This window comes from Coregonus lavaretus, assembly GCF_964263955.1.
Source record: "Coregonus lavaretus genome assembly, contig: HAP1_SCAFFOLD_2096, whole genome shotgun sequence".
Classification (NCBI taxonomy): Eukaryota; Metazoa; Chordata; class Actinopteri; order Salmoniformes; family Salmonidae; genus Coregonus; species Coregonus lavaretus.
The window spans coordinates 36,221-63,720 of record NW_028161354.1 but is presented as its reverse complement, the minus strand read 5'-3'; the positions used below and the strand labels follow the sequence as shown (position 1 = coordinate 63,720).

The following is a 27,500-nucleotide window of genomic DNA, read 5'->3' as shown; positions in this document are numbered from 1 at the left end:
AGGAGGAGGATGAAGGGTAGCTGAGTAGTCTCAGAGGAGGAGGAAGAGGAAGAGGAGGAAGAGGAGGAGGAGGAGGATGATGATGAAGAGGAGGAAGAGGAAGAGAAGGAGGAGGAAGAGGAGGAGGAGGAGGATGAAGGGTAGCTGAGTAGTCTCAGAGGAGGGAGAGGAGGAGGAAGAGGAGGAGGATGAAGCAGAGTACTAGAACAGGCGTAGTCTGGGGGAGAACAGGCGTAGTCTGGGGAAGAACAGGCGTAGTCTGGAGGAGAACAGGCGTAGTCTGGGGGAGAATCTCAATTGCATACTCCTTGCGCCCCTCTCCTCGACTTCTTCTCAAAACCCATTGGAGGAGAAGGTCAGAGGGGAGGGACCTCTGGCTTTCTCATCCAATGGGTTTTGAGGAGGCGAGAAGAGAGAAGAGAGGAAGCAATTGAGATTTTCCCCCTATCCTGACCTTTGATCTCCTTCTCGTTCCTGAACCAGTGGAGGTCGGCAGCTGGCTTGAAGCCATGGGTCATGCATACTCTAACCTCTGACCTCTAACCTCTAACCCCGACCTAGTAGTACAGTGTCCTGACCTTTGATCTCCTTCTCGTTCCTGAACCAGCGAAGGTCAGCAGCAGGCTTGGAGCCGTGGGTCATACAGGTCAGAGTAATCTCATCTCCCTCCAGGGCAGGCTTGGTCAGACCGTCTATCTCTGGCTTCTCTGGCACCCCTACAGGACGGGAGGATAATTACACACGTTATTAAAACAATAAAACACACACTAAATAGACTTGAGGGTTAAAGGAAAAATCCACCCAAAACCACAAATTCTTAAAATGTACAGTGTCAATTATGTGATAACCATATTTTTTTGTGAACAAATGTTTCATTTTGTCGTTATAATAAGGTTGGTAGCAATATGAAAATCGTTGTGAAAATCTGTTGCAGCTCAAGTCGACTACAAAACCCACAATGCAATTATCTCCCTATGGGCTGTCTGGCTAGCTAGTTGGCTCCACACAATAATACCAAAAGTGAATATCAGCGTGTGAAGCAGCTAGTTAGCTGTAAAATCACCTAAACAAACTGCACTATCAATTTAGGAGTCTATAATCTCACCATGTTCAACCTGCAGATCGATGTGCCTCACAGAGTGGAGTCTAACATTCACAACAGCCATGCAATTTATTTATTTAACCTTTATTTAACTAGGCAAGTCAGTTAAGAACAAATTCTTATTTACAATGATTGCCTACCCCGGCCAAATCCCCGGCCAAACCCCCACCCCCCCAACCCGGACGACGCTGGGCCAATTGTGCGCCGTCCTATGGGACTCCCGATCACGGCCAGTTGTGATACAGCCCGGGATCGAACCCGGGTCTGTAGTGACGCCTCTAGCGCTGCGATGCCACTCAAGGAACCCCTTTAAGATACTGAAGAGGCAGACAAATAGGAGAAATGTGTTAGACCCTCTATTAAATTACACATTTTCTCGAGGTAGGAATATCACGAAAATATGATAAATGGCTCATTCAAGAGAAGACAACCTCCCGCGTTATGACATCGGCCAGAATTTCTACCTGCTTGAACGGCTCAGCTACACATGAAAACATAAAATGACCCCGGGAATCAATAGAACATTGCTCAGAGATGTACAAAAACAATATAACATAAAAAATGGGCGAATCCTTCCTTTAAGGCTGCAGAATATAATGTGTGAGCAATGACTGGGAAAACAGAGATGACACACAAATATCAACATCCATCATTTGACAAGACAAGGAGAGTGTAAAGGGTGTGTGTGAGTGTGTGCGTATGTGCTTGAGCGTGAGCGTGTGTGTGTGTGTGTGTGTGTGATCCATCATCTGAACAGACAGGAGAGGAAGAGGAGAGGAAGGAGAGGAAGAGGAGAGGAAGGAGAGGAAGTGGATGGACGGAGCCTGAATCAAATCAAAATAATGTATTTGTCACATGTGCCGAATACAAAGGTGTAGACCTTACCGTGAAATGCTTACTTACAAGCCCTTAACCAACAATGCAGATTTTTTTCAAAGTAAATATACAGTGGGGAGAACAAATATTTGATACACTGCCGATTTTGCAGGTTTTCCTACTTACAAAGCATGTGGAGGTCTGTAATTTTTATTATAGGTACACTTCAACTGTGAGAGACGGAATCTAAAACAAAAATCCAGAAAATCACAATGTATGATTTTTAAGTAATTCATTTGCATTTTATTGCATGACATAAGTATTTGATACATCAGAAAAGCAGAACTTAATATTTGGTACAGAAACCTTTATTTGCAATTACAGAGATCATACGTTTCCTGTAGGTCTTGACCAGGTTTGCACACACTGCAGCAGGGATTTTGGCCCACTCCTCCATACAGACCTTCTCCAGATCCTTCCGGTTTCGGGGCTGTCACTGGGCAATATGGACTTTCAGCTCCCTCCAAAGATTTTCTATTGGGTTCAGGTCTGGAGACTGGCTAGGCCACTCCAGGACCTTGAGATGCTTCTTACGGAGCCACTCCTTAGTTGCCCTGGCAGTGTGTTTCGGGTCATTGTCATGCTGGAAGACCAAGCCACGACCCATCTTCAATGCTCTTACTGAGGGAATGAGGTTGTTGGCCAAGATCTCGCGATACATGGCCCCATCCATCCTCCCCTCAATATGGTGCAGTCGTCCTGTCCCCTTTGCAGAAAAGCATCCCCAAAGAATGGTGTTTCCACCTCCATGCTTCACGGTTGGGATGGTGTTCTTGGGGTTGTACTCATCCTTCTTCTTCCTCCAAACACGGCGAGTGGAGTTTAGACCAAAAAGCTATATTTTTGTCTCATCAGACCACATGACCTTCTCCCATTCCTCCTCTGGATCATCCAGATGGTCATTGGCAAACTTCAGACGGGCCTGGACATGCGCTGGCTTGAGCAGGGGGACCTTGCGTGCGCTGCAGGATTTTAATCCATGACGGCATAGTGTGTTACTAATGGTTTTATTTGAGACTGTGGTCCCAGCTCTCTTCAGGTCATTGACCAGGTCCTGCCGTGTAGTTCTGGGCTGATCCCTCACCTTCCTCATGATCATTGATGCCCCACGAGGTGAGATCTTGCATGGAGCCCCAGACCGAGGGTGATTGACCGTCATCTTGAACTTCTTCCATTTTATAATAATTGCACCAACAGTTGTTGCCTTCTCACCAAGCTGCTTGCCTATTGTGCTGTAGCCCATCCCAACCTTGTGCAGTTCTATAATTTTATCCCTGATGTCCTTACACAGCTCTCTGGTCTTGGCCATTGTGGAGAGGTTGGAGTCTGTTTGATTGAGTGTGTGGACAGGTGTCTTTTATACAGGTAACAAGTTCAAACAGGTGCAGTTAATACAGGTAATGAGTGGAGAACAGGAGGGCTTCTTAAAGAAAAACTAACAGGTCTGTGAGAGCCGGAATTCTTACTGGTTGGTAGGTGATCAAATACTTATGTCATGCAATAAAATGCAAATTAATTACTTAAAAATCATACAATGTGATTTTCTGGATTTTTGTTTTAGATTCCGTCTCTCACAGTTGAAGTGTACCTATGATAACAATTACAGACCTCTACATGCTTTGTAAGTAGGAAAACCTGCAAAATCGGCAGTGTATCAAATACTTGTTCTCCCCACTGTATATATATACAGAACCAGTCACAAGTTTGGACACACCTACTCATTCAAGGGTTTTTCTTTATTTTTACTATTTTCTACATTGTAGAATAATAGTGAAGACATCAAAACTATGAAATAACACATATGAAATCATGTAGTAACCAAAAAATTGCTTAACAAATAAAAATATTGTTTATATTTGAGATTCTTCAAAGTGGCCACCCTTTGCCTTGATGACAGCTTTGCACACTCTATGAACACAATTCACACAATGAAGCCGGTGACTGATGTGGTATACTCCTCAATGCCATCGGATGAATCCCGGAACATACTCCATTCTGTGCTAGCAAAACAGTCCTGTAGCTTAGCATCTGCATCATCAGACCACTTCAGTTTGTAGCGAGTCACTGGTGCTTCCAACTTTAGTTTTTCCTTGTAAGCAGGAATCAGGAGGATAGAATTATGGTCAGATTTGCCAAATGGAGGACCAGGCAGAGCTTTGTATGCGTCTCTGTGTGTGGAGTAAAGGTGGTCTAGAGTTTTTTTTCCCTCTGGTTGCACATGTGGCATGCTGGTAGAAATGAGGTAAAACGGATTTAAGTTTTCCTGCATTAAAGTCCCCGGCCACTAGGAGCGGCGCTTCTGTGTGAGCATTCTCTTGTTTGCTTATGACCTTATACAGCTCGTTGTGTGCGGTCTTAGTGCCTGCATCGGTTTGTGGTGGTAAATAGACAGCTACGAAAAATATAGATGAAAACTATCTTGGTAAATAGTCTACAGCTTATCACGAGATACTCTACCTCAGGCGAGCAAAACCTTGAGACTTCCTTAATATAAGAGATCGCGCCAACATCCCTTGAATGCAATCGAGGGATGGGTTAGTGTTGGTGTGTACTTCCTGTTGTTGTTGTCTCAGCACCAAATGTTGTTGACAAGTTGACACACACCACCACCCCTTACCGGAGGCAGCTGTTCTAGCTGTTCTTCTTACACGGAAAACCAACTGTATATTTTCCATGTGCTCGTTCAACCACGACTCTGTGAAACATAAGATATTACAGTTTTGAATGTCCCTGTGGTAGTGGATATTCTTGAACGGAGCTCTTCCAGTTTATTCTCCAGTGATTGCACGTTCGCCAGTAGGACGGATGGTAAAGGCGGATTATCCACTCGCCAACGAATTCTCACCAAGAGCCCGGATCTGCACCTCCATGTATCGGCGTCTCCTCTTCATGCGAATGACGGGGATTTGGGACTATGTGTCAAGTCCGAGATGAGTAATCACTGTTCTGATGTCCAGATGCTCTTTTTGGTCATAAGAGACAGTTGCAGAAACATTATGTATAAAAAAAAACACATATCTCGGGAAAAAAAAACATAGAGAATAGCACGATTAGGAGCCCATAAAAAGGAGGTCAGAATACTTGAATCCAAAAGATTCACATACCTCTGACTAGCCAACCATACTATTCCTCAAGGGCGTGTGTGTGTGTGTGTGTGTATGTAAGTGTGTGTGTGTATGTGTGGTGTGTGTGTGTGTGTGTGTGTGTGTGTATGTGTGTGTATGTATGTGTGTGTGTGTGTGTGTATGTATGTGTGTGTGTGTGTGTGTATGTGTGGTGTGTGTGTGTATGTGTGGTGTGTGTGTGTGTGTGTGTGTGTGGTGTGTGTGTGTGTGTGTGTATGTGTGGTGTGTGTGGGTGTATGTGTGTGTGTGGTGTGTATGTGTGTGTGTGTATGGGTGGTGTGTATGTGTGGTGTGTATGTGTGGTGTGTGTGTGGTGTGTGTATGTGTGTGTGTGTGTGGTGTGTGTTCACAGGTCAATGTGCTGTAACTTAGGCTGATTGATTGACAGGTCTGCTAATCAATGGTATTGATGAGATTCAGGCCTTGTGTTTCTGTCTCCTCCTGGGAGGGTAATTACAAGACTTTAACATCCTGTTCACTCCAACATCCCACCACAGGTGTTTGTTTGTTCGATAGATGTGTGTGTTTGAGAAAGAGGTGTTTGTGTCTGTATGTGTGTGCAATGCATGTGTACTACAGTTGAAGTCGGAAGTTTACATACACTTAGGTTGGAGTCATTAAAACTTGTTTTTCAACCACACCACACATTTATTGTTAACAAACTATAGTTTTGGCAAGTCGGTTAGGACATCTAAATTGTGCATGACACAAGTAATTTTTCCAACAATTGTTTACAGACAGATTATTTCACTTATGATTCACTGTATCACAATTCCAGTGGGTCAGAAGTTTACATACGCTAAGTTGACTGTGCCTTTAAATAGCTTGGAAAATTCCAGAAAAGCTTCTGATAGGCTAATTGACATTTTGAGTCAATTGGAGGTGTACCTGTGGATGTATTTCAATGCCTACCTTCAAACTCAGTGCCTCTTTGCTTGACATCAAGGGAAATTAAAATAAATCAGCCAAGACCTCAGAAAAAAATGGTAGATCTCCACAAGTCTGGTTCATCCTTGGGAGCAATTTCCAAATGCCTGAAGGTATCACGTTCATCTGTACAAACAATAGTACGCAAGTATAAACATCATGGGACCACGCAGCCATCATACCGCTCTGGAAGGAGACACGTTCTGTCTCCTAGAGATGAACGTACATTGGTAAAAAAAGTGCAAATCAATCCCAGAACAACAGCAAAGGACCTGGTGAAGATGCTGGAGGAAACAGGTACAAAAGTATCTTTATCCACAGTAAAACGAGTCCTATATCGACATAACCTGAAAGGCCGCTCAGCAAGGAAGAAGCCACTGCTCCAAAACCGTCATAAAAAAGCCAGACTACGGTTTGCAACTGCACATGGGGATAAAGATCGTACTCTTTGGAGAAATGTCCTCTGGTCTGATGAAACAAAAATAGAACTGTTTGGCCATAATGACCATCGTTATGTTTGGAGGAAAAAGGGGAAGACTTGCAAGCCGAAGAACACCATCCGTGAAGCACGGGGGTGGCAGCATCATGCTGTGGAAACGCTTTGCTGCAGGAGGGACTGGTGCACTTCACAAAATAGATGGCATCATGAGGAAGGAAACTTATGTGGATATATTGAAGCAACATCTCAAGACATCAGTCAGGAAGTTAAAGCTTGGTCGCAAATGGGTATTCCAAATGGACAATGACCCCAAGCATACTTCCAAAGTTGTGGCAAAATGGCTTAAGGACAACAAAGTTAAGGTATTGGAGTGGCCATCACAAAGCCCTGACCTCATTCCTATAGACAATGTGTGGGCAGAACTGAAAAAGCTTGTGCGAGCAAGGAGGCCTACAAACCTGACTCAGTTACACCAGCTCTGTCAAGACGAATGGGCCAAAATTCACCCAACTTATTGTGGGAAGCTTGTGGAAGGCTACCCAAAACATTTGACCCAAGTGAAACAATTTAAAGGCAATGCTACCAAATACTAATTGAGTGTATGTAAACTTCTGACAAACTGGGAATGTGATGAAATAAATAAAAGCTTAAATAAATAATTATCTCTACTATTATTCTGACATTTCACATTCTTAAAATAAAGTGGTGATCCTAACTTACCTAAGACAGGGAATTCTTACTAGGATTAAATGTCAGGAATTGTGAAAAACTGAGTTTAAACGTATTTGGCTAAGGTGTATGTAAACTTCCGACTTCAACTATATATTACTATATATGTGTGTGTGTGTGTGTGTTTGATCGAGAGAGAAATGTGTGTGTTTGAGAGAGAGGTGTGTGTGTGTGTATGAAAGCGTGCGTTCATGGAAGTGCGTGTGTGTGTGTGTGTGTGTGTGTGTGTGTGTGTGTGTGTGCGTGTGTGTGTAAATCAATGTGACACATTAAAATAAGATGTCTCTGTAGCTGAGATGAGACAGGGGGTTTACAGGGCACTCACAGAGTGTGCGTGTATGTGTGTGTGTGTGTGTGTATGTGGGTGCGTGTGTACCATACATGCGTGTGTGTGTGTGTGTGTGTGTGTGTGTGTCTGTTGTACATTTTATCTGACGTCCCCATTTTTAACATCAATGTGTATGTTTGTTGTATGTTGTATGTTTAATCCAAAACTCTGACAACAAAAATGGAAAACTTTTGCCAACTGCATAAATGAAAAGTAAAGTTATTATGAAAGCTGTGTTTTTTGTATAACCGTCATTATGGCCTGGTTACACAACATGTAAAGTGGACCTTGAGCTGAATAGGATCATTAGTTGACTAGATTTATAGTGTAGGAGTATTGTAAAGGTGTGAGTGGGCTGACTGTATATTCTTCATAATTCAATGGTATTGTCTAAGTGAGATGCTAATTCAATGTCCTCTGTAGCTCAGTTAGTGGGTTGCTTTGGCGTCTGCTGAACGGCATATATTATATTATTTTATATTATGCCTTCAGGAAAACATTGGGGCGATACTCGGGAACTTTTTTGTTTGGCTAGCTTTGCTACCTTTTTTTCTCATAGGCCAACCTGGCACAATTAGGCAAGGCGCTGGGGGCCGACCAGCTGAGCAGATAATCATATCTGAATTGAAATCGTTGACGTAGTTGGGGGCGTGATCCAACACTTTCTCACTGAAGCGTCCTTCACAGGAGTCCACCAGCATGTTCTGATAATCAAATTAACCACATCACGTGCAGCAATGAGTCTGGACACAGTGTCAGAAGCCTAGTTCCTGACATCTATCACCACATGCGGCGAAATTCGAATCCCCCCCCAACGGGGGTGACCATTTTTTCTTTTGAATTGTGGATTTACATTAATTGTGCTGTTTAGCGTATCTGATTCAGCTAGTTAAGGTCTTGTTGAGCAGCTAATATGTAGAATCAGGTGTGTTAAATTAGTGTTGGACTGAAAACCCACATGGACGGTAGATCTCCAGGAAGACGGTTGGGCAGCCCTGGTTTAGACCAATGGTCAAAGCAAAAGTTCACAAGTGAGGCCCCATCAGGTTCTGATTGATACTGAATCACATTAATTCAAATGAAGTTTGAAACAAAACCTAATGAGTTAATGCATGCTTCACTTTACTTTCCGCTACTTTACTTCACATTTTAGTCATTTAGCAGACGCTCTTATCCAGAGCAACTTACAGTTAGTGAATACATATATATTTTTTTATACTTGCCCCCCCCGTGGGAATTGAACCCACAACCCTGGCGTTGCAAACGCCATGCTCTATCAACTGAGTTACATCCCTGCTGGCCATTCCCTCCCCTACCCTGGACGACGCTGGGCCAATTGTGCACCGCCCCATGGGTCTCCCGGTCGCGGCCGGCTACGACAGAGCCTGGATTCGAACCAGGATCTCTAGTGGCACAGTTTGCACTGCGATGCCACTCAGGAGCTTTACTTCACTTTACTTCACTTTACTTCACTTTACTTCACTTTACTTCACTTTCCTCTACTTTACTTCACTTTACTTCACTTTACTTCACTTTACTTCACTTTCCTTCACTTTACTTCACTTTCCTCCACTTTACTTCACTTTCCTCTACTTTCCTCCACTTTACTTCACTTTCCTCCACTTTACTCAATTTTCCTTCACTTTCCTTCACTTTCCTTCACTTTCCTCCACTTTACTTCACTTTCCTCCACTTTACTTCACTTTCCTTCACTTTCCTCCACTTTCCTCTACTTTCCTTCACTTTCCTCCACTTTACTTCACTTTCTTTCACTTTCCTTCACTTTCCTCTACTTTCCTTCACTTTCCTCACTTTCCTCACTTTCCTTCACTTTCCTCCACTTTACTTCACTTTCCTCCACTTTACTTCACTTTCCTTCACTTTCCTCACTTTCCTTCACTTTCCTCTACTTTCCTTCACTTTACTTCACTTTACTTCACTTTCCTCTACTTTACTTCAATTTCCTTCACTTTCCTTCACTTTCCTCCACTCTACTTCACTTTCCTCTACTTTCCTTCACTCTCCTTCACTTTCCTTCACTTTCCTCCACTTTACTTCACTTTCCTCACTTTCCTCCACTTTCCTCAATTTTCCTTCACTTTACTTCACTTTCCTTCACTTTCCTCCACTTTCCTTCACTTTCCTCTACTTTCCTTCACTTTCCTTCACTTTCCTTCACTTTCCTCCACTTTACTTCACTTTCCTCACTTTCCTCCACTTTCCTAAATTTTCCTTCACTTTACTTCACTTTACTTCACTTTCCTCCACTTTACTTCACTTTCCTCCACTTTACTTCACTTTCCTTCAATTTCCTTCATTTTCCTCCACTCTACTTCACTTTCCTCTACTTTCCTTCACTTTCCTCCACTTTACTTCACTTTCCTCTACTTTACTTCACTTTCCTTCACTTTCCTTCACTTTCCTTCACTTTCCTCCACTTTACTTCACTTTCCTCACTTTCCTCCACTTTCCTAAATTTTCCTTCACTTTCCTTCACTTTACTTCACTTTACTTCACTTTCCTTCACTTTCCTCCACTTTCCTTCACTTTCCTCCACTTTACTTCACTTTCCTCCACTTTCCTTCACTTTCCTCCACTTTCCTCCACTGTATTGCTACCCATTGTTGAAGACGTTTTGAAGACACAACTTCATCATCCATTAAATGTAAGATCCAAGCTGGAAAACACCACCTCAACAGTTTCCAAGGAGGTCCTGAGACAACAACAACAGGAAGTACACACCAACACTAACCCATCCCTCGATTGCATCCAGACTGTTTGTGCATTATTGTTTACATCTTGTTGAATATGTGTGTGTGTGTGTGTGTGTGTGTGTGTGTGTGTGTGTGTGTGTGTGTGTGTGTGTGTGTTTGTGTGTGTGTGTGTGTGTGTGTATGTGTGTGTGTGTGTGTGTGTGTGTGTGTATGTGTGTGTGTGTGTGTGTGTGTGTGTGTGTGTGTGTGTGTGTGTGTGTGTGTGTGTGTGTGTGTGTGTGTGTGTGTGTGCGTGTGTGTGGGTGTGTGTGTGTGTGGTTCCTCATAGAACCCATACCTGGATGTATTCAAACTGTTTATGCATTCATTAAATCTTTCTTTGTCTCTCTCTGTTTGGTCCATTAAATATGGTTCAGTACTGTAACCTAATTATGTCCGTATCCTATTTGAGTGTGTGTGTGTGTGTGTGTCGTCATTGAGCAGGCTGTCATGATTTTAACATGGTTGTTGACACACACAGTATGCTAATGGCCTAAACAAGCTTCAGCCTCCATTAACATTAGCACAAACTAATTGGATCTATAACTAACGCAGCATCAGTCTATAACTAATGCAGCATCAGTCTATAACTAACGCAGCATCAGTCTATAACTAACGCAGCATCAGTCTATAACTAACGCAGCATCAGTCTATAATGATTGCAGCATCTGTCTATAATGAATGCAGCATCTGTCTATAATGAATGCAGCATCTGTCTATAATGATTGCAGCATCTGTCTATAATGATTGCAGCATCTGTCTATAATGATTGCAGCATCTGTCTATAATGAATGCAACATCTGTCTATAATGAATGCAGCATCTGTCTATAATGAATGCAGCATCAGTCTATAATGATTGCAGCATCAGTCTATAATGATTGCAGCATCAGTCTATAATGATTGCAGCATCTGTCTATAATGAATGCAGCATCAGTCTATAATGATTGCAGCATCTGTCTATAATGATTGCAGCATCTGTCTATAATGAATGCAACATCTGTCTATAATGAATGCAGCATCTGTCTATAATGAATGCAGCATCAGTCTATAATGATTGCAGCATCAGTCTATAATGATTGCAGCATCAGTCTATAATGATTGCAGCATCAGTCTATAATGAATGCAGTATCAGTCTATAAAGAATCAGGAAATGACATAATATCTGTGGTAGTGGGGTATGGATCAGAGGTACTGTCATCCAGTGTGTGTTTGTGTGATTGTGCGTGTGTGTGCTTGTGCATGTGTGTGTGTGTGTGTGTGTGGGTATGTGTGGGTGTGTGGGTGTGTGTGGGTGTGTGTGGGTGTGTGTGTGTGTGTGTGTGTGTGTGTGTGCTCCAGCCAGGGGCGGACTGGCCATCTAGCATTTCAGGCAAATGCGAGATGGGCTGGTCCATTTTTAGCCCACAGTTTTTGTCTAACTTTGACTTTTTGCATAAAATGATCATTCTCTGGCTAATAATGGGGGCCTCAAGGAAATAAATGGTACGGTGTGTTAGAAATGCCAAAGCCGATTTCTGGTTCCATTCCACCCCTGGCTCCAGCCAGTGTGTGTGTTTGTTCCCAGTCTGCCCCTGGCTCCAGCCAATGTGTGTGTGTGTGCTCTTGTAAATGATGTGCGTGTGCTCCTGCGTGTGCTCCTGCGTACATGCGTTTGTGCGTGTGCTCCTGCGTGTGCTCCTGCGTGTGCTCCTGCGTGTGCTCCTGCGTACATGCGTTTGTGCGTGTGCTCCTGTGTGTGCTCCTGTGTGTGCTCCTGCGTACATGCGTTTGTGCGTGTGCTCCTGCGTGTGCTCCTGCGTGTGCTCCTGCGTGCATGCGTTTATGCGTGTGCTCCTGCGTGTGCTCCTGCGTGTGCACCTGCGTGCATGCGTTTGTGCGTGTGCTCCTGCGTGTGCTCCTGCGTGTGCTCCTGAGTGTGCTCCTGCGTGTGCTCCTGTGTGTGCTCCTGCGTGCATGCGTTTATGCGTGTGCTCCTGCGTGTGCTCCTGCGTGTGCTCCTGCGTGCATGCGTTTGTGCGTGCGCTCCTGCGTGTGCTCCTGCGTGTGCTCCTGAGTGTGCTCCTGAGTGTGCTCCTGCGTGCACGCATTTGTGCGTGTATACTTACCCAGTACAGTAAGGTAGGCCTTGGCGGTCTTGACAGGCATAGTGAATAGAGAACAGGTGTACATCCCCTCGTCAGCCAGTGTCACCTCACTGATACTGATGGTCAGCTCCGACCACGACGCTCGCACCAGCTCGATACGGTTATCTCTCAAAGCTAGAGAAGAACAAAGGGAGAGACAGAGAGAGAGAGAGAGAGAGAGAGAGAGAGAGAGAGAGAGAGAGAGAGAGAGAGAGAGAGAGATAGAGAGAGAGAGAGAGAGAGAGAGAGAGAGAGAGAGAGAGAGAGAGAGAGAGAGAGAGAGAGAGAGAGAGAGAGAACGAGAGAGAGAGAGAGAGAGAGAGAGAAAAGAAAATAGAGATAATTTTATAATGAATATTATCACTAATAATAACAATAACATCTTATTTCATCACACACAATATGTCACATATTATCCCTGGGCAGTACATGAGGAGAGAGATAGAGAGGGGAGAGCAAGAGAGACTTCCAGATGTGAACATACCAGGGTTGGAGTCAATTCAAATTTAATTTCAAATTCCAAAATTAAATTCTGGAATTCAAGCAAGAAGTGGAGAATTTACTTAAAATTGATTGGAATTGCAGCAATCTTTTAGAAAATGTAATTGAAATTGAATTGGAATTTAGACCATCTGAATTGGACTTGAATTGGAATTGGAAAATAAAAACATCATTGAAATGGAATTGGAATTTAGAATTTTAGAACTGGAATTGTATTATAATTGCGCAACTTCCAGTTACTGGAGTTAATGCATTTAGCACCGAAATTGAATGCAAACTTTGTTTTAAAACGATAAATAATTATAATTATACTCAAGTTATTAAAGGTAAAGTTATTAAAGGTAAAGTTATTAAAGGTCAAGTTATTAAAGGTCCCAAACAGTCAAAATCATTTGCATGAGCCTAGAACAAAGTAGGACTACCAAAGTATGAAAAATAACTGTTGCTTCTACGTTGATAAAGTTTGATCATAAAGTTACTGATCCTCTCCCCCATGTCAAATACTTGGATTCAGGAGGAGGGATGGTGGGATAATTACGTTTTTTTTTTTTTTTTTTTTTTTTAAATACACCAATGGTGACATCTTATTCTAATACCTAATTTAAATAAGTACTTGGCTAGTAACCAACTTTGCAGATGGCGTGTTTCGCAGAGGGGCGTGGTTTACATAGCTAGGTAGCTAGTCTACTGGTGCCAAAAATGTGACTGCAGCGTGTCAGCAAATACACTATATATACAAAAGTATGTGGACACCCCTTTTAAATTAGTGGATTCTGCTATTTCAGCCACACCCGTTGCTGACAGGAGTATAACAGCCATGCAATCTCCATAGACAAACATTGGCAGAAGAATGGCCCGTTCTGAAGAGCTCAGTGACTTTCAACGTGGCACGGGGATAGGATGCCACCTTTCCAGCAAGTCAGAGCTGCCCCGAATTCCTGCCCTGCTAGAGCTGCCCCGGTAAACTGTAAGTGCTGTTATTGTGAAGTGGAAACGTCTAGGAGCAACAACGGCTCAGCCGCGAAGTGGTAGGCCACACAAGCACACACAGAACTGGACCGCCGAGTGCTGAAGCGCGTAGATCGTAAAAATGGCCTGTCCTCGGTGGCAAAACTCACTACCGAGTTTCAAATTGCCTGTGGAAGGAATATGTGCACAAGAACTGTTCGTCGGGAGCTTCATGAAATGGGTTTCCATGGCCGAGCAGCCGCACACAAACCTAAGATCACCAAGCTCGCCGCCATTGGACTCTGGAGCAGTCAAAATGCGTTCTTTGGAGGGATTAATCACGCTTCACCATCTAGCAGTCCGTCAGACAAATCTGGGTTTGACGGATGCCAGGAGAACGCTACCTGACCGAAAGCATAGTGCCAACTGTAAAGTTTGGGGGCTGTTTTTCATGGTTCAGTGAAGGGAAATCTTAACGCTACAGCATACATTGACATTCTAGAAAATTCTGTGCTTCCAACTTTGTGGCAACAGTTTGGGGAAGGCTCTTTCCTGTTTCAGCATGACAGTGCCCCCGTGCACAAAGCGAGGTCTATACAAAAAGGGTTTGTCGAGATCGGTGTGGAAGAACTTGACTGGCCTGCACAGGGCCCTGACCTCAACCCCATCGAACACTTTGGGATGAATTGGAACGCCGAATGCGAGCCAGGCCTAATCGCCCAACATCAGTGCCCGACCTCACTAATGCTCTTGTGGCTGAATGGAAGCAAGTCCCCGCAGCAATGTTCCAACATCTAGTGGAAAGCCTTCCCAGAAGAGTGGAGGCTGTTATAGCAGCAAAGGGGGGGGGGGGGGGGGGCAACTCCATATTAATGCCCCTGATTTTGGAATGAGATGTTCGACGAGCAGGTTTCCACATACTTTTGGTCATGTAGTGTACTTCAATTCTGTATTTCACCACTGCTTTCCCCTTAGTTAGACTTAGTAAGAGAGCACCATATGGGTTCTGGAAACCTTGGTTACAACCGCTCTAAAAAAAATCAGCAGTAAAAAAATTAAATTTGTGTATAACAAGTTTCTCACAAATCCCACCAAATATAAGAGGTTTGGGCTTATTATTTAATTATACAGCCAACATTTTGTCTTTCTTCTTGCTGTTACAATAACCAAACAGTTGGATAAACAACTAATTTGTGAAACCATAATGTAGTGTATGACAGGATTGGATGTTGCATGCAATTTCAATGTTGTTTGAGTTGGTTTGTTTATCAGCAAATTTGCTTGAGATAATTTCACTACAGCACTGCGTCCATGTTGCGTGACAAAGGTGTTTTCAAAAGAGCCGCCAGTCAAGGTGAGTTTCCTCACCGTCCCACTCACCGTCTATCCAGACTTCCTGGTAGTTTGACATGAGAGAAAAATGTTTTTTTTCTTCTTATTTTAGCATTTTTATCTGTAATAAATGTTATGGTGTTTTAGTAACTCAAAAGGTTATTTTACATATGAATCAGAATGACTGTTCGGGATCTTTAACACCAACAGTCAGGTTCTTTTACAAGACTGAGTGTTATTTTAACTCCTGAATTAATAAACCTCTCATTCATTTTATGGAGAGTGGAATTCCACTTAGATCTGTGCGAACCGAGCCGAGCCCGACGGGCCCCGACATCATACATCGGGTTAGGGATGGGTAGGGCCTGTTTTTTCATCAATAACTAGGGTGTGGTCAGGGCTCGGGTATCACTAAATTGATCACTAACATTTGAAAGCTGGGCCATTTGCTCGTGCTCTGCTTCTCAGTGCAGTCCTATCTGACTAATATCATAGCATGGTGTCAGAAGAAATATAAAACAGGAGAGATTATTTCACAGAAGATAATAACCTTCCTTGAGTTTTGTCTGAGTTTTTTCAGAGTCCCCGAAAAGTAGCTAACAGCTAACTGCTCTCTCATGTCTCTTCATTGAGCAGAGCAGCCCCAAGTGGAGCCGTTGCTATGGATACTCACAGACTCAGAGCCGCCATTAGCAGAGCGCATGCAGAGCGAGCAGGGAGTGAGTGACAGACAAAGAGGAGCAGCTAATGAATTTACTAACAGAGGGAGTTATTTCTGGTTTTGGGGCTGGGCCTTAAATTTGGCAGAAGCAAGCGGGCCTGGTTAGAGTAGGGCCTGAATGTCACGGGCACGGGGAGGACTCAGGCTTAAAATGTACGCTCGTGCAGGGTTCTAATTATACATTTAGTATTTTTTAGACAGACACATAGTATAAAAGGTGGAGATGGGAATGGAACTCTGGTCTCTGGTGGGGAAGCACACATTTGCTTGTTGCTGGGAGTGTTGCCCATGACCACAGCTCTGCACAATCTCATTTCAATCATGAATCTTGTTTTGCATTTAAGCAATTGACAACATGATGTGCACTGTAAAATGTTATATAAAGGGTTTATCTAGAATCTAAAAATGTTTAGCAAATGTGTTTTAGGTATTTTCCCAATCTCACAACAACAAAAAAAAGTTTGGTGGTTATTGCAATTGTTTTTAGAGCATGGAGCTTTTGTTTCCCACTATGAGCCAAACCAATTGGGGGAATAAACTGTTATAATAATGGTTAATAATGAATAATACACCAGTCACTACTGAATGGAAAAGAGTATTTCACGTTTTCTGGCATTATTTCATGCTGTTCATATTAATCAGCTTTAGGTTATCAATTATATTCACTAATTGGATGGGTTATATGTAGGATAATGTTTTACATCTTTGTGATTGTATGTTTTAATATGAAAATTAAGAGTATTGGTCAACTGCACACAAGGTCCAACGGAAATTTGACTTCCGCTTTTAACCCAACCCCTCCGAAAGACACACACACACGTCCACATACAAGAAAAGCATCTTATTGTATTATTTTATATATTTGACATGTTTAGCTAATTCCCAAAATTCTTGAAAAGTTTTCAGAATTCAGGAGACATTTTGAGGTATACAAGGAATATTCCCTCAGTTCGTTGAGAGGTTAAATTAGTATTTGGAATCTGCCATGAGTTGAGGTAGTTGGGTTCAGTTTGGCTTGAGTTGAAAGAAGTGAATTAATTTAAATTCAGGGAATTGCTCTATAGAGGGATAATGTTGAATTAGGAATTGTAGTTTAGAATTTACTTAGAAAAGGAATTTGAGATTATTTGAAGTAAGTGCATTGGTATAGCAGAATATTGAATTAGGAATTGTACTTTTGAATTGACTTAAAATTGGAATTCAAGATGAGTTGAATTTAATCTGAATTGAAGAACTGCTCTGGAATTCTGAATTGAATTTATGGAATTTATAGGGAGAGGGAATTGAATGTGTGGAATTGACCTCAAACCTTCCACATTTATTTATTGAATTTATTAAATCTATAGGGAGATGGATTTGAATTGGAATGCTGTTCATTGACTATAGCTCAGCATTCAACACCATAGTACCCTCCAAGCTCATCATTAAGCTCGAGGCCCTGGGTCTGAACCCCGCCCTGTGCAACTGGGTCCTAGACTTCCTGACGGGCCGCCCCCAGGTGGTGAAGGTAGGAAACAACACCTCCACTACGCTGATCCTCAACACTGGGGCCCCACAAGGGTGTGTGCTCAGCCCCCTCCTGTACTCCCTGTTCACCCATGACTGCGTGGCCAAGCACGCCTCCAACTCAATCATCAAGTTTGCAGACGACACAACAGTAGTAGGCTTGATTACCAACAATGACGAGACCGCCTACAGGGAGGAGGTGAGGGCTTTGGGAGTGTGGTGCCAGGAAAATAACCTCTCCCTCAACGTCAACAAAACGAAGGAACTGATTGTGGACTTCAGGAGACACATCGACGGGACCACAGTGGAGAAGGTGAAAAGATTTAAGTTCCTCGGAGTACACATCACTGACAATCTGAAATGGTCCACCCACACAGACAGTGTGGTGAAGAAGGCACAACAGGTATAAGGCACATAATCTCTTGCACATCTAGCATTCCAGTGTTAATACTATTGTAATTATTTTGCACTATAGCCTATTTATTGCCTTACCTCCATAACTTGCTACATTTGCACACACTGTATATATATTTTCTGTTGTATTTTTGACTTTATGTTTTTTACCCCATATGTAACTCTGTGTTGTTTTTATTGCACTGCTTTGCTTTATCTTGGCCAGGTCGCAGTTGTAAATGAGAACCTGTTCTCAACTGGCTTACCTGGTTAAATAAAGGTGAAATAAAAATAAATAAAAAATATCCCATAATGACAAAGCAAAAACAGGTTTTTAGATTTTTTTGCAAATTTGTAAAAAACAGTAATAGAAAAAATACATTATTTACTTAATTATTCAGTCCCATTGATATGAGACTCGAAATTGAGCTCAGGTGCATCCTGTTTCCATTGATCATCCTTGAGATGTTTCTACAACTTGAACAGAGTCCACCTGTGGTAAATTCAATTGATTGGACATGATTTGGAAAGGCACACACCTGTCTATATAAGGTCCCACAGTTGACAGTGCATGTCAGAGCAAAAACCAAGCCAAGAGGTTGAAGGAATTGTCCGTAGAGCTCCGAGACAGGATTGTGTCAAGGCACAGATCTGGGGAAGGGTACCAAAAAAAGTCTGCAGCATTGACGGTCCCCAAGAACACAGTGGCCTCCATCATTCTTAAATGGAAGAAGTTTGGAACCACCAAGACTCTTCCTAGAGCTGGTCGTCCGGCCAAACTCAGCAATCGGGGGAGAAGGGCCTTGGTCAGGGACGTGACCAAGAACCCGATGGTCACTCTGACAGAGCTCTAGACTTTCTCTGTGGAGATGGGAGAACCTTCCAGAAGGACAACCATCTCTGCAGCACTCCAACAATCAGGTCTTTATGGTAGAGTGGCCAGACGGAAGCCACTCCTCAGTAAAAGGCACATGACAGCCCTCTTGGAGTTTGCCAAAAGGCACCTAAAGACTCACAGACAATGCAAAACAAGATTATCTGGTCTGATGAAACCAAGATTGAACTCTTTGGCCTTAATGCCAAGCAACACGTCTGGAGGAAACCTGGCAACATCTCTAGGGTGAAGCATGGTGGTGGCAGCATCATGCTGTGGGATGTTTTTCAGCGGCAGCGACTGGGAGACTAGTCAGGATCGAGGGAAAGGTGAACGGAGCAATGTACAGATAAAAATCCTTGATGAAAACATGCTCCAGAGCGCTCAGGACCTCATACTGGGGCGAAGGTTCACTTTTCAACAGGACAACAACCCTAAGCACGCAGCCAAGACAACACAGCAGTGGCTTCGGGACAAGTCTCTGAATGTCCTTGAGTGGCCCAGCCAGAGCCCGGACTTGAACCCGATCAAACATCTCTGGAGAGACCTGAAAATAGCTGTACAGCAACGCTCCCCATCCAACCTGACAGAGCTTGAGAGGATCTGCAGAGAAGAATGGGAGAAACTCCCCAAATACAGGTGTGCCAAGCTTGTAGCATCATACCCAAGAAGACGTGAGGCTGTAATTGCTGCCAAAGGTGCTTCAACAAAGTACTGAGTAAAGGGTCTGAATACTTATGTAAATGTGATGATTCAGTTTTATATTTCTAAACCTGTTTATGCTTTGTCATTATGGGGTAGTGTGTGTAGATTGATGAGGATAAAATAATATATTTATTTTTTTAGAATAAGTCTGTAACGTAACAAAATGTGGAAAAAGTCAAGGGGTCTGAATACTTTTCCGAATGCACTGTACGCTCTGTGGGACTCCCAATCACAGCCAGATTGTGATACAGCCTGGAATTGAACCAGGGTCTGTAATGACTCCTCTAGCACTGAGATGCAGTGCCTTAGACCGCTGCGCCACTCTGGAGCCTTATGGGTAATATATATGCAAAAGACGTACATGTAGAATGCATAGACTTATACGGCATTCATCCCATCTCTCTGACCAGCCTTATTTAATCACAGCAAGGTTACTGAGCTTCTTATCCCATCAGTGTCCATCATTATAGCCGAGACAGCACAGGAGTCATCGCGGGGTGTGTCTCAGTTAACAGGTATTCATGACAGACACTTAGGATGAACCTAAGGGTTATCCTCCCTACTAGCACACGTACACACACCCTCCTTCACCTCGCAGTGCATAGTCATTATAAAGCCTGTGTGTGTGTGTGTGTGTGTGTGTGTGTGTGTGTGTCGATGCTGTAGAAGTGATTGGCGTACGGCAGGTCAACAGGGGTCAATGAGAGGTGAGGTCACTACTCCGATGTAGACACTGCAGGCACACTCACACAAAGAGCTTAAGGTAGGGTGAGAGAGAAGGGTCATTTACTGTAGAGAGATAGATAGTTTGAGAGGGAGAGAGACAAGGTCTGAGAGAGTGAAAGAGAGACAAGGTCTGAGAGAGTGAAAGAGAGACACTGCAGGCACACTCACACAAAGAGCTTAAGGAAGGGTGAGAGAGAAGGGTAATTTAATGTAGAGAGATAGATAGTTTGAGAGGGAGAGAGACAAGGTCTGAAAGAGTGAAAGAGAGAGAGACTATTTTTGGACGTTTGAAAAGGTCCTGAGAATGTTGATATACAGTGAGGGAAAAAAAGTATTTGATCCCCTGCTGATTTTGTACGTTTTCCAACTGACGAAGAAATGATCAGTCTATAATTTTAATGGTAGGTTTATTTGAACAGTGAGAGACAGAATAACAACAACAAAATCCAGAAAAACGCATGTCAAAAATGTTAGCTGATCGGTCGGCTATTTGAGCCAGTAAACGTTGCTTTACTATTCTTGGGTAGCAGAATGACTTTTGCTTCCCTCCAGGCCTGAGCGCTCACACTTTTATGAAAGTTTAGGAGTGGCTATATAGTCCGCTATCATCCTCAGTAATTTTCCATCCAAGTTGTCAGACCCAGGTGGCTTGTCAATGTTGATAGACAACAATAATTTTTTCACCTCTTCCACACTCACTTGACGGAATAAAAAATGACAATGCTTGTCTTTCATAATTTGGTCAGTTATACTTGGATGTGTGGGTTCGGTGTTTGTTGTTGGCATTTCATGCCTAACTGTGCTAATCTTGCCAATGAAAAAATAATTAAAGTAGTTGGCAATATCAGTGGGTTTTGTGATGAATTAGCCATCTGATTCAATGAATGATGGAGCTTAGTTGGCCTTTTTGCCCAAAATTTCAGTTAAGGTGCTCCAAAGCTTTTTGCTATCATTCTTTATATAATTTATCTTTTGTTTCATAGTATAGTTGCTTCTTCTTTTTTGTTCTGTTTAGTCACATGATTTCTCAATTTGCAGTAGTAGGTTTGCCAATCGGTTGTGCAGCCAGACTTATATCCCATTATTTTCGCCTCATCCCTCTCAACCATAATATTTTTCAATTCCTAACAGTTTTTACAGTCATTTTCTTAATAGGTGCATGCTTATTAGTAACTGGAATAAGCAATTTAATAAATGTGTCAAGTGCGCCTCATTACACACCACAGACCAGCAAATATTATTTACATCATCAACATAGGAATCACTACAAAACGTATTGTATGACCTCTTATACACTATATTAGACCCAGCCTTTGGAACTTTGATTTTGTAGGACCTCTTATACTGGTCAAAAGTTTTAGAACACCTGCTCATTCAAAGGTTTTTCTTTCTTTTTACTATTTTCTACATTATAGAATAATAGTGAAGACATCAACACTATGAAATAACACATATGGAATCATGTAGTAACCAAAAAAGTGTTATACAAATCAAAATATATGTTATATTTGAGATTCTTCAAATAACCACCCTTTGCCTTGGTGACAGCTTTGCACACTCTTGGCATTCTCTCAACCAGCTTCACCTGGAATGCTTTTCCAACAGTCTTAAAGGAGTTTCCACATATGCTGAGCACTTGTTGGCTGCTTTTCATTCACTCTGCGGTCCGACTCATCCCAAACCATCTCAATTGGGTTGAGGTCGGGGGATTGTGGAGGCCAGGTCATCTGAGGCAGCACTCCATCACTCTCCTTCTTGGTAAAATAGCCCTTACACAGCCTGGAGGTGTGTTGGGTCGTTCCCACGGGGGGCCAGTATGAAAAATGTATGCACTCACTAACTGTAAGTCGCTCTGGATAAGAGCGTCTGCTAAATGACTAAAATGTAAATGTAAAAAAATGGTCCTGTTGAAAAACAAATGATAATCCCACTAAGCTCAAACCAGATGGGATGGCGTATCGCTGCAGAATGCTGTGGTAGCCATGCTGGTTAAGTGTGCCTTGAATTCTAAATAAATCACAGACAGTGTCACCAGCAAAGCACCCCCACACCATAACACCTCCTCCTCCATGCTTTACGGTGGGAAATACACATGCAGAGATCATCCGTTCACCCACATGGCGTCTCACAAAGACACAGAGGTTGGAACCAAAAATCTCAAATATATTTTGATTTGTTTAACACGTTTTTGGTTACTACATGATTCCACGTGTGTTATTTCATAGTTTTGATGTCTTCACTATTATTCTACAATGTAGAAAATAGTAAAAAAAAATAGAAAAACCCTTGAATGAGAAGGTGTTCTAAAACTTTTGACAGGTACTGTATATCTATCTATCTACAATATTAGATCCAGCGTTTGGAACTTTGCTTTTCCTAGATATGTACCATATTGTGATCACTACATCAGATGGGTTTGGATACTGCTTTACAGCAGATTTCTGCAGCATTAGTAAAGATGTGGTCAATACATGTGGATTTCATTCCTGTGCTTTTTTGTAAATACCCTGGTAGGTTGACTGATAACCTGAACCAGGTTGAAAGCTATTCAATATTTAGGTCACCCAGAAAATATACCTCTCTGTTGATATCAAGCCCATGGGACCACGCAGCCGTCATACTGCTCAGGAAGGAGATGCGTTCTGTCTCCTAGAGATGAACGTACTTTGGTCCCTCATTAAAATGCAAATCAATTTATAACATTTTTGACATGCGTTTTTCTGGATTTTTGTTGTTGTTATTCTGTCTCTCACTGTTCAAATAAACCTACCATTAAAATTATAGACTGATAATTTCTTTGTCAGTGGGCAAACGTACAAAATCAGCAGGGGATCAAATACTTTTTCCCCTCAATGTATACACCTGTTCTGAAAGGCCCCAGAGTCTGCAACACCACCAAGCAGCACCATGAAGACCAATGAGCACTCCAAACATGTCAGGGACAAAGTTGTGGAGAAGTACAGATCAGGGTTGGGTTATAAAATAATATCTGAAACTTTGAACATCCCACGGAGTACCATTAAATCCATTATTAAAAAATTGAAAGAATATGGCACCACAACAAACCTGCCAAGAGAGGGCCGCCCACCAAAACTCACGGACCAGACAAGGAGGGCATTAATCAGAGAGGCAACAAAGAGACCAAAGATAACCCTGAAGGAGCTGCAATCTCCACAGCGGAGATTGGAGTATCTGTCTATAGGACCACTTTAAGCCGTACACTCCACAGAGCTGGGCTTTACGGAAGAGTGGCCAGAAAAAAGCGGAGACTCCCCAAACATATGGAAGAAGGTACTCTGGTCAGATGAGACTAAAATTGAGCTTTTTGGCCATCAAGGAAAACGCTATGTCTAGCGCAAACCCAACACCTCTCATCACCCCGAGAACACCATCCCCACAGTGAAGCATGGTGGTGGCAGCATCATGCTGTGGGGATGTTTTTCATCGGCAGGGACTGGGAAACTGGTCAGAATTGAAGGAATGATGGATGGCACTAAATACATGGAAATTCTTGAGGGAAACCTGTTTCAGTCTTCCAGAGATTTGAGACTGGGACGGAGGTTCACCTTCCAGCAGGACAATTACATTTACATCATTTAGCAGACGCTCTTATCCAGAGCGACTTACAGTTAGTGAATACATATATATATATATATATTTTTTTTTTCATACTGGTCCCCCGTGGGAAACGAACCCACAACCCTGGCGTTGCAAACGCCATGCTCTATCAACTGAGCTACATCCCTGCCGGCCATTCCCTCCCCTACCCTGGACAACGCTAGGCCAATTGTGCGCTGCCCATGAGTCTCCCGGTCGCGGCCGGCTGCGACAGAGCCTGAATTCGAACCAGGATCTCTAGTGGCACAGCTAGCACTGCGATGCAGTGCCTTAGACCACTGCGCCACTCAGGAGACCCTAAGCATACTGCTAAAGCAACATGCAAGTGGTTTAACCCTCCTGTTGTCCTAGGGTCAAAATGACCCGCCACTGTGTTGAACCAACTTTATTTAATTTTTATATTTTGGGGATCATTTGTGAGAAGGAGGCAGTGAGACTTTAAAGAAAGTAGTCTCAACCGCCTTGCACACTCTTGTACGTATGTATCTAGCTAATCTAGGGTGTAATCATTAGTCCAACAGTTGCAAACGAGAGTTTCTATTGGACAAATTCAGGTATGTTTATCTCAGTTTCGTTCAGTTTGCTTTTGTTTAAGAGACGTTTTTCAACAGAATCATTGGAATGAATACACCCCTGATCACACGCAAACACTACCTTGACTTGGAAGAGTTCCTGTGTTGGATAGCCATAGCCAGCTAGCTAACATAGCACCCCTCTCTGTTTGAACTGGGTGTTTGACTAGGCTAAACTAGCTAGCTGCATTTGCTAGCTAAGTAAAAGTGAAGAAAATACAACTAAATATCTCTCTCTCTCTCCTCCTTCATTTTTAAATAAATAAATTTGTTAAAAACTGTTCAACTATTGTCTTTGTCTCTCTTTGAGTGAACTACTCATCACATTTTATGCACTGCAGTGCTAGCTAGCTGTAGCTTATACTTTCAGTACTAGATTCATTCTCTGATCCTTTGATTGGGTGGACAACATGTCAGCTCATGTTGCAAGAGCTCTGATAGGTTGGAGGACGTCCTCTGGAAGTTGTCATAATTACTGTGTAAGTCTATGGAAGTGGGTGAGAACCATGAGCCTCCTAGGTTTTGTATTGAAGTTAATGTACCCAGAGGAGGACGGAAACTAGCTGTCCTCCGGCTACACCATGGCGCTGGTCTCGTGTGGCTCAGTTGGTAGAGCATGGTGTTTGCAACGCCAGGGTTATGGGTTCGATTCCCATGTGGGACCAGTACAGAGAAGAAGGAAATATACGCACTCACTAGTGTAAGTCTCTCTGGATAAGAGTGTCTGCTAAATTACTAAAATGTGTTTCCCTACAGAGTGCTGTTGAGACTACTTCAGACCTTCATTGCAAAACAGTGTGTTTTAATCAATTATTTGGTGACATGTATATATTTAGTATAGTTATATCGAAATAGGATAACTTTTTTAATGTTTCACAATTTTTATTTTTATTAAATTCACTGAGGAGCATGGTCCTCCCCTTACTCCTCTGAGGAGCCTCCACTGATGCACATACAAACACACACACACACACACACACACACACACACACACACACACACACACACACACACACACACTGATGACACAGGCAGATTTATTCCAGCAGTTGAATATTTGATACGTGACGGTCTGGATAGTTTAATATCAGTTTGTGATTGTGACCTCATGCTCTCTTGCTGCTCCATAAAATATTAATCTAAATGTTCAAACAGATTCGATCAATCATCAGATTGCTCCGAAATAAGATTGGATATGTAACATTCTGGACTGATTGGTTGACGGAAAGTGAACTTTGACACTATGACACTACACATCACAAAAGACGAAAAACACCAGTTTTTGTAGACAGAGACAATTTAATACAAAAAAATATATATGTTTTAAGTGAAATATTAGCTTTTGTCTGAAATTCCAAAGCTAATTTAACCTATGCACTAACAAGGCTTTTCAGCATAAGCAGCTTGACTACTGCTTGAGTACTGTAGCTGTATTGATCTACTGTACTTCAACAACAGATGTACTCACATTGGATGGGTTGATTTGGATTCAAACCTTCTCTCAAACAGCCTAATACATACAGTACCAGTCAAAAGTTTGGACTTTATTTCTACATTGTAGAATAATAGTGGAATACATCAAAACTATGAAATAGCACATATGGAATCATGTAGTAACCAAAAAAGTCCTGCGGTGGTCCTCACGAGAGCCAGTTTCATCATAGCGCTTGATGGTTTTTGCGACTGCATTTGAAGAAACTTTAAAAGTTCTTGAAATGTTCCGTATTGACTGACCTTCATGTCTTAAAGTAATGATGGACTGTTGTTTAATTTTTGCTTATTTGAGCTGTTCTTGCCATAATATGGACGTGGTCTTTTACCAAATAGGGCTATCTTCTGTATACCACCCCTACCTTGTCACGACACAACTGATCGGCTCAAACGCATTAAGAAGGAAAGAAACCATTCCAGGTGACTACCTCATGAAGCTGGTTGAGAGAATACCAAGAGTGTGCAAAGCTGTCATCAAGGAAAAGGGTGGCTACTTTGAAGAATCTCAAATATAAAATATATTTTGATTTGTTTAACACTTTTTTGGTTACTACATGATTCCATATGTGCTATTTCATATTTTTGATGTCTTCACTATTATTCTACAATGTAGAAAATAGTACAAAATAAATAAAAACTCTGGAATGAGTAGGTGTGTCCAAACTTTTGACTGGTACTGTACTCTTAGAGAAGGTTTACTCCATTACTGTGCTTGATAATATAAAAGTGTTTTTTCATGTCAGACGTCATCCCATTTCATGTTAAATGATTTAAACATTGATTCTTGAAGAATATACAGTGACTTATATAATTAATGCCTCGTGAGCTTAGTGCAATTGTCAGAACCCCAAATATTTACTTGTTCAACTCAATTGTTTGTAAACAATGTAATTTTTTATCAATGAATTTGAGACTGGTTACATTACTCTACCCCCCAATTCGTCAGCTTTGTACCAAAACAGAACCGCAGATTTATAGATTTTGTTTGATTTAGTTTGAACCGCAGAATGCCATTTTAAGAACCAGTGGGTATATATCAAGATTAGGAACATTGAACAGATTTCCAGATGGCAGAATGCATCATGTCTTACATGAAAAAACTAGTTTACATTACCAAGTACATTAAAAACAATTAAAAACAACAGTAAACCTACTCTAAGAGTAAGTACAGATGAAATTGACACAGTTTGCTGATTTACTTTCTGCATCTACAGTGAGGGAAAAAAAGTATTTGATCCCCTGCTGATTTTGTACGTTTGCCCACTGACAAAGAAATGATCAGTCTATCATTTTAAATGGTAGGTTTATTTGAACAGTGAGAGACAGAATAACAACAACAAAAATCCAGAAAAACGCATGTCAAAAATGTTATAAATTGATTTGCATTTTAATGAGGGAAATAAGTATTTGACCCCTCTGCAAAACATGACTGTCACGCCCTGGCTCTGGGGACTATGTTATGTTGAGCCAGGGTGTGTAAGTCTATGTTTAATTTTCTATGTTGGTCTGAGTGACTCCCAATCAGAGGCAACGAGTGTCAGCTGGGTGTCTCTGATTGGGAGCCATATTTAACTGCTTGTCTTGCACTTGGTGTTTTGTGGTTTCTTGTTCCTTTTGGTTTGTGTATCAAAGGACTTCACATTTCGTTCTTTGTTTTGATCGTGTGATCTAGTCATTAAATATAAATATGTTCACCCGCAACGCTGCGCC

The 27,500-nt window shown here is 42.2% G+C and overlaps 1 protein-coding gene across 1 annotated transcript in view; it reads right to left on the bottom strand.

Annotated features, from left to right (window-relative positions):
- Positions 1-578: 578 nt before the first annotated feature.
- Positions 579-27,500, bottom strand: part of LOC311120773 (cell adhesion molecule 2-like) — a gene marked incomplete at both ends in the record, with an annotated part of 60,201 nt that continues 33,279 nt past the window's right edge. The window contains 2 exons of the mRNA XM_084195349.1: positions 579-716; positions 12,386-12,538. Coding sequence (XP_084051475.1) covers positions 579-716; positions 12,386-12,538 — 291 coding nt within the window. The remainder of the gene's footprint in view (positions 717-12,385; positions 12,539-27,500) is intronic.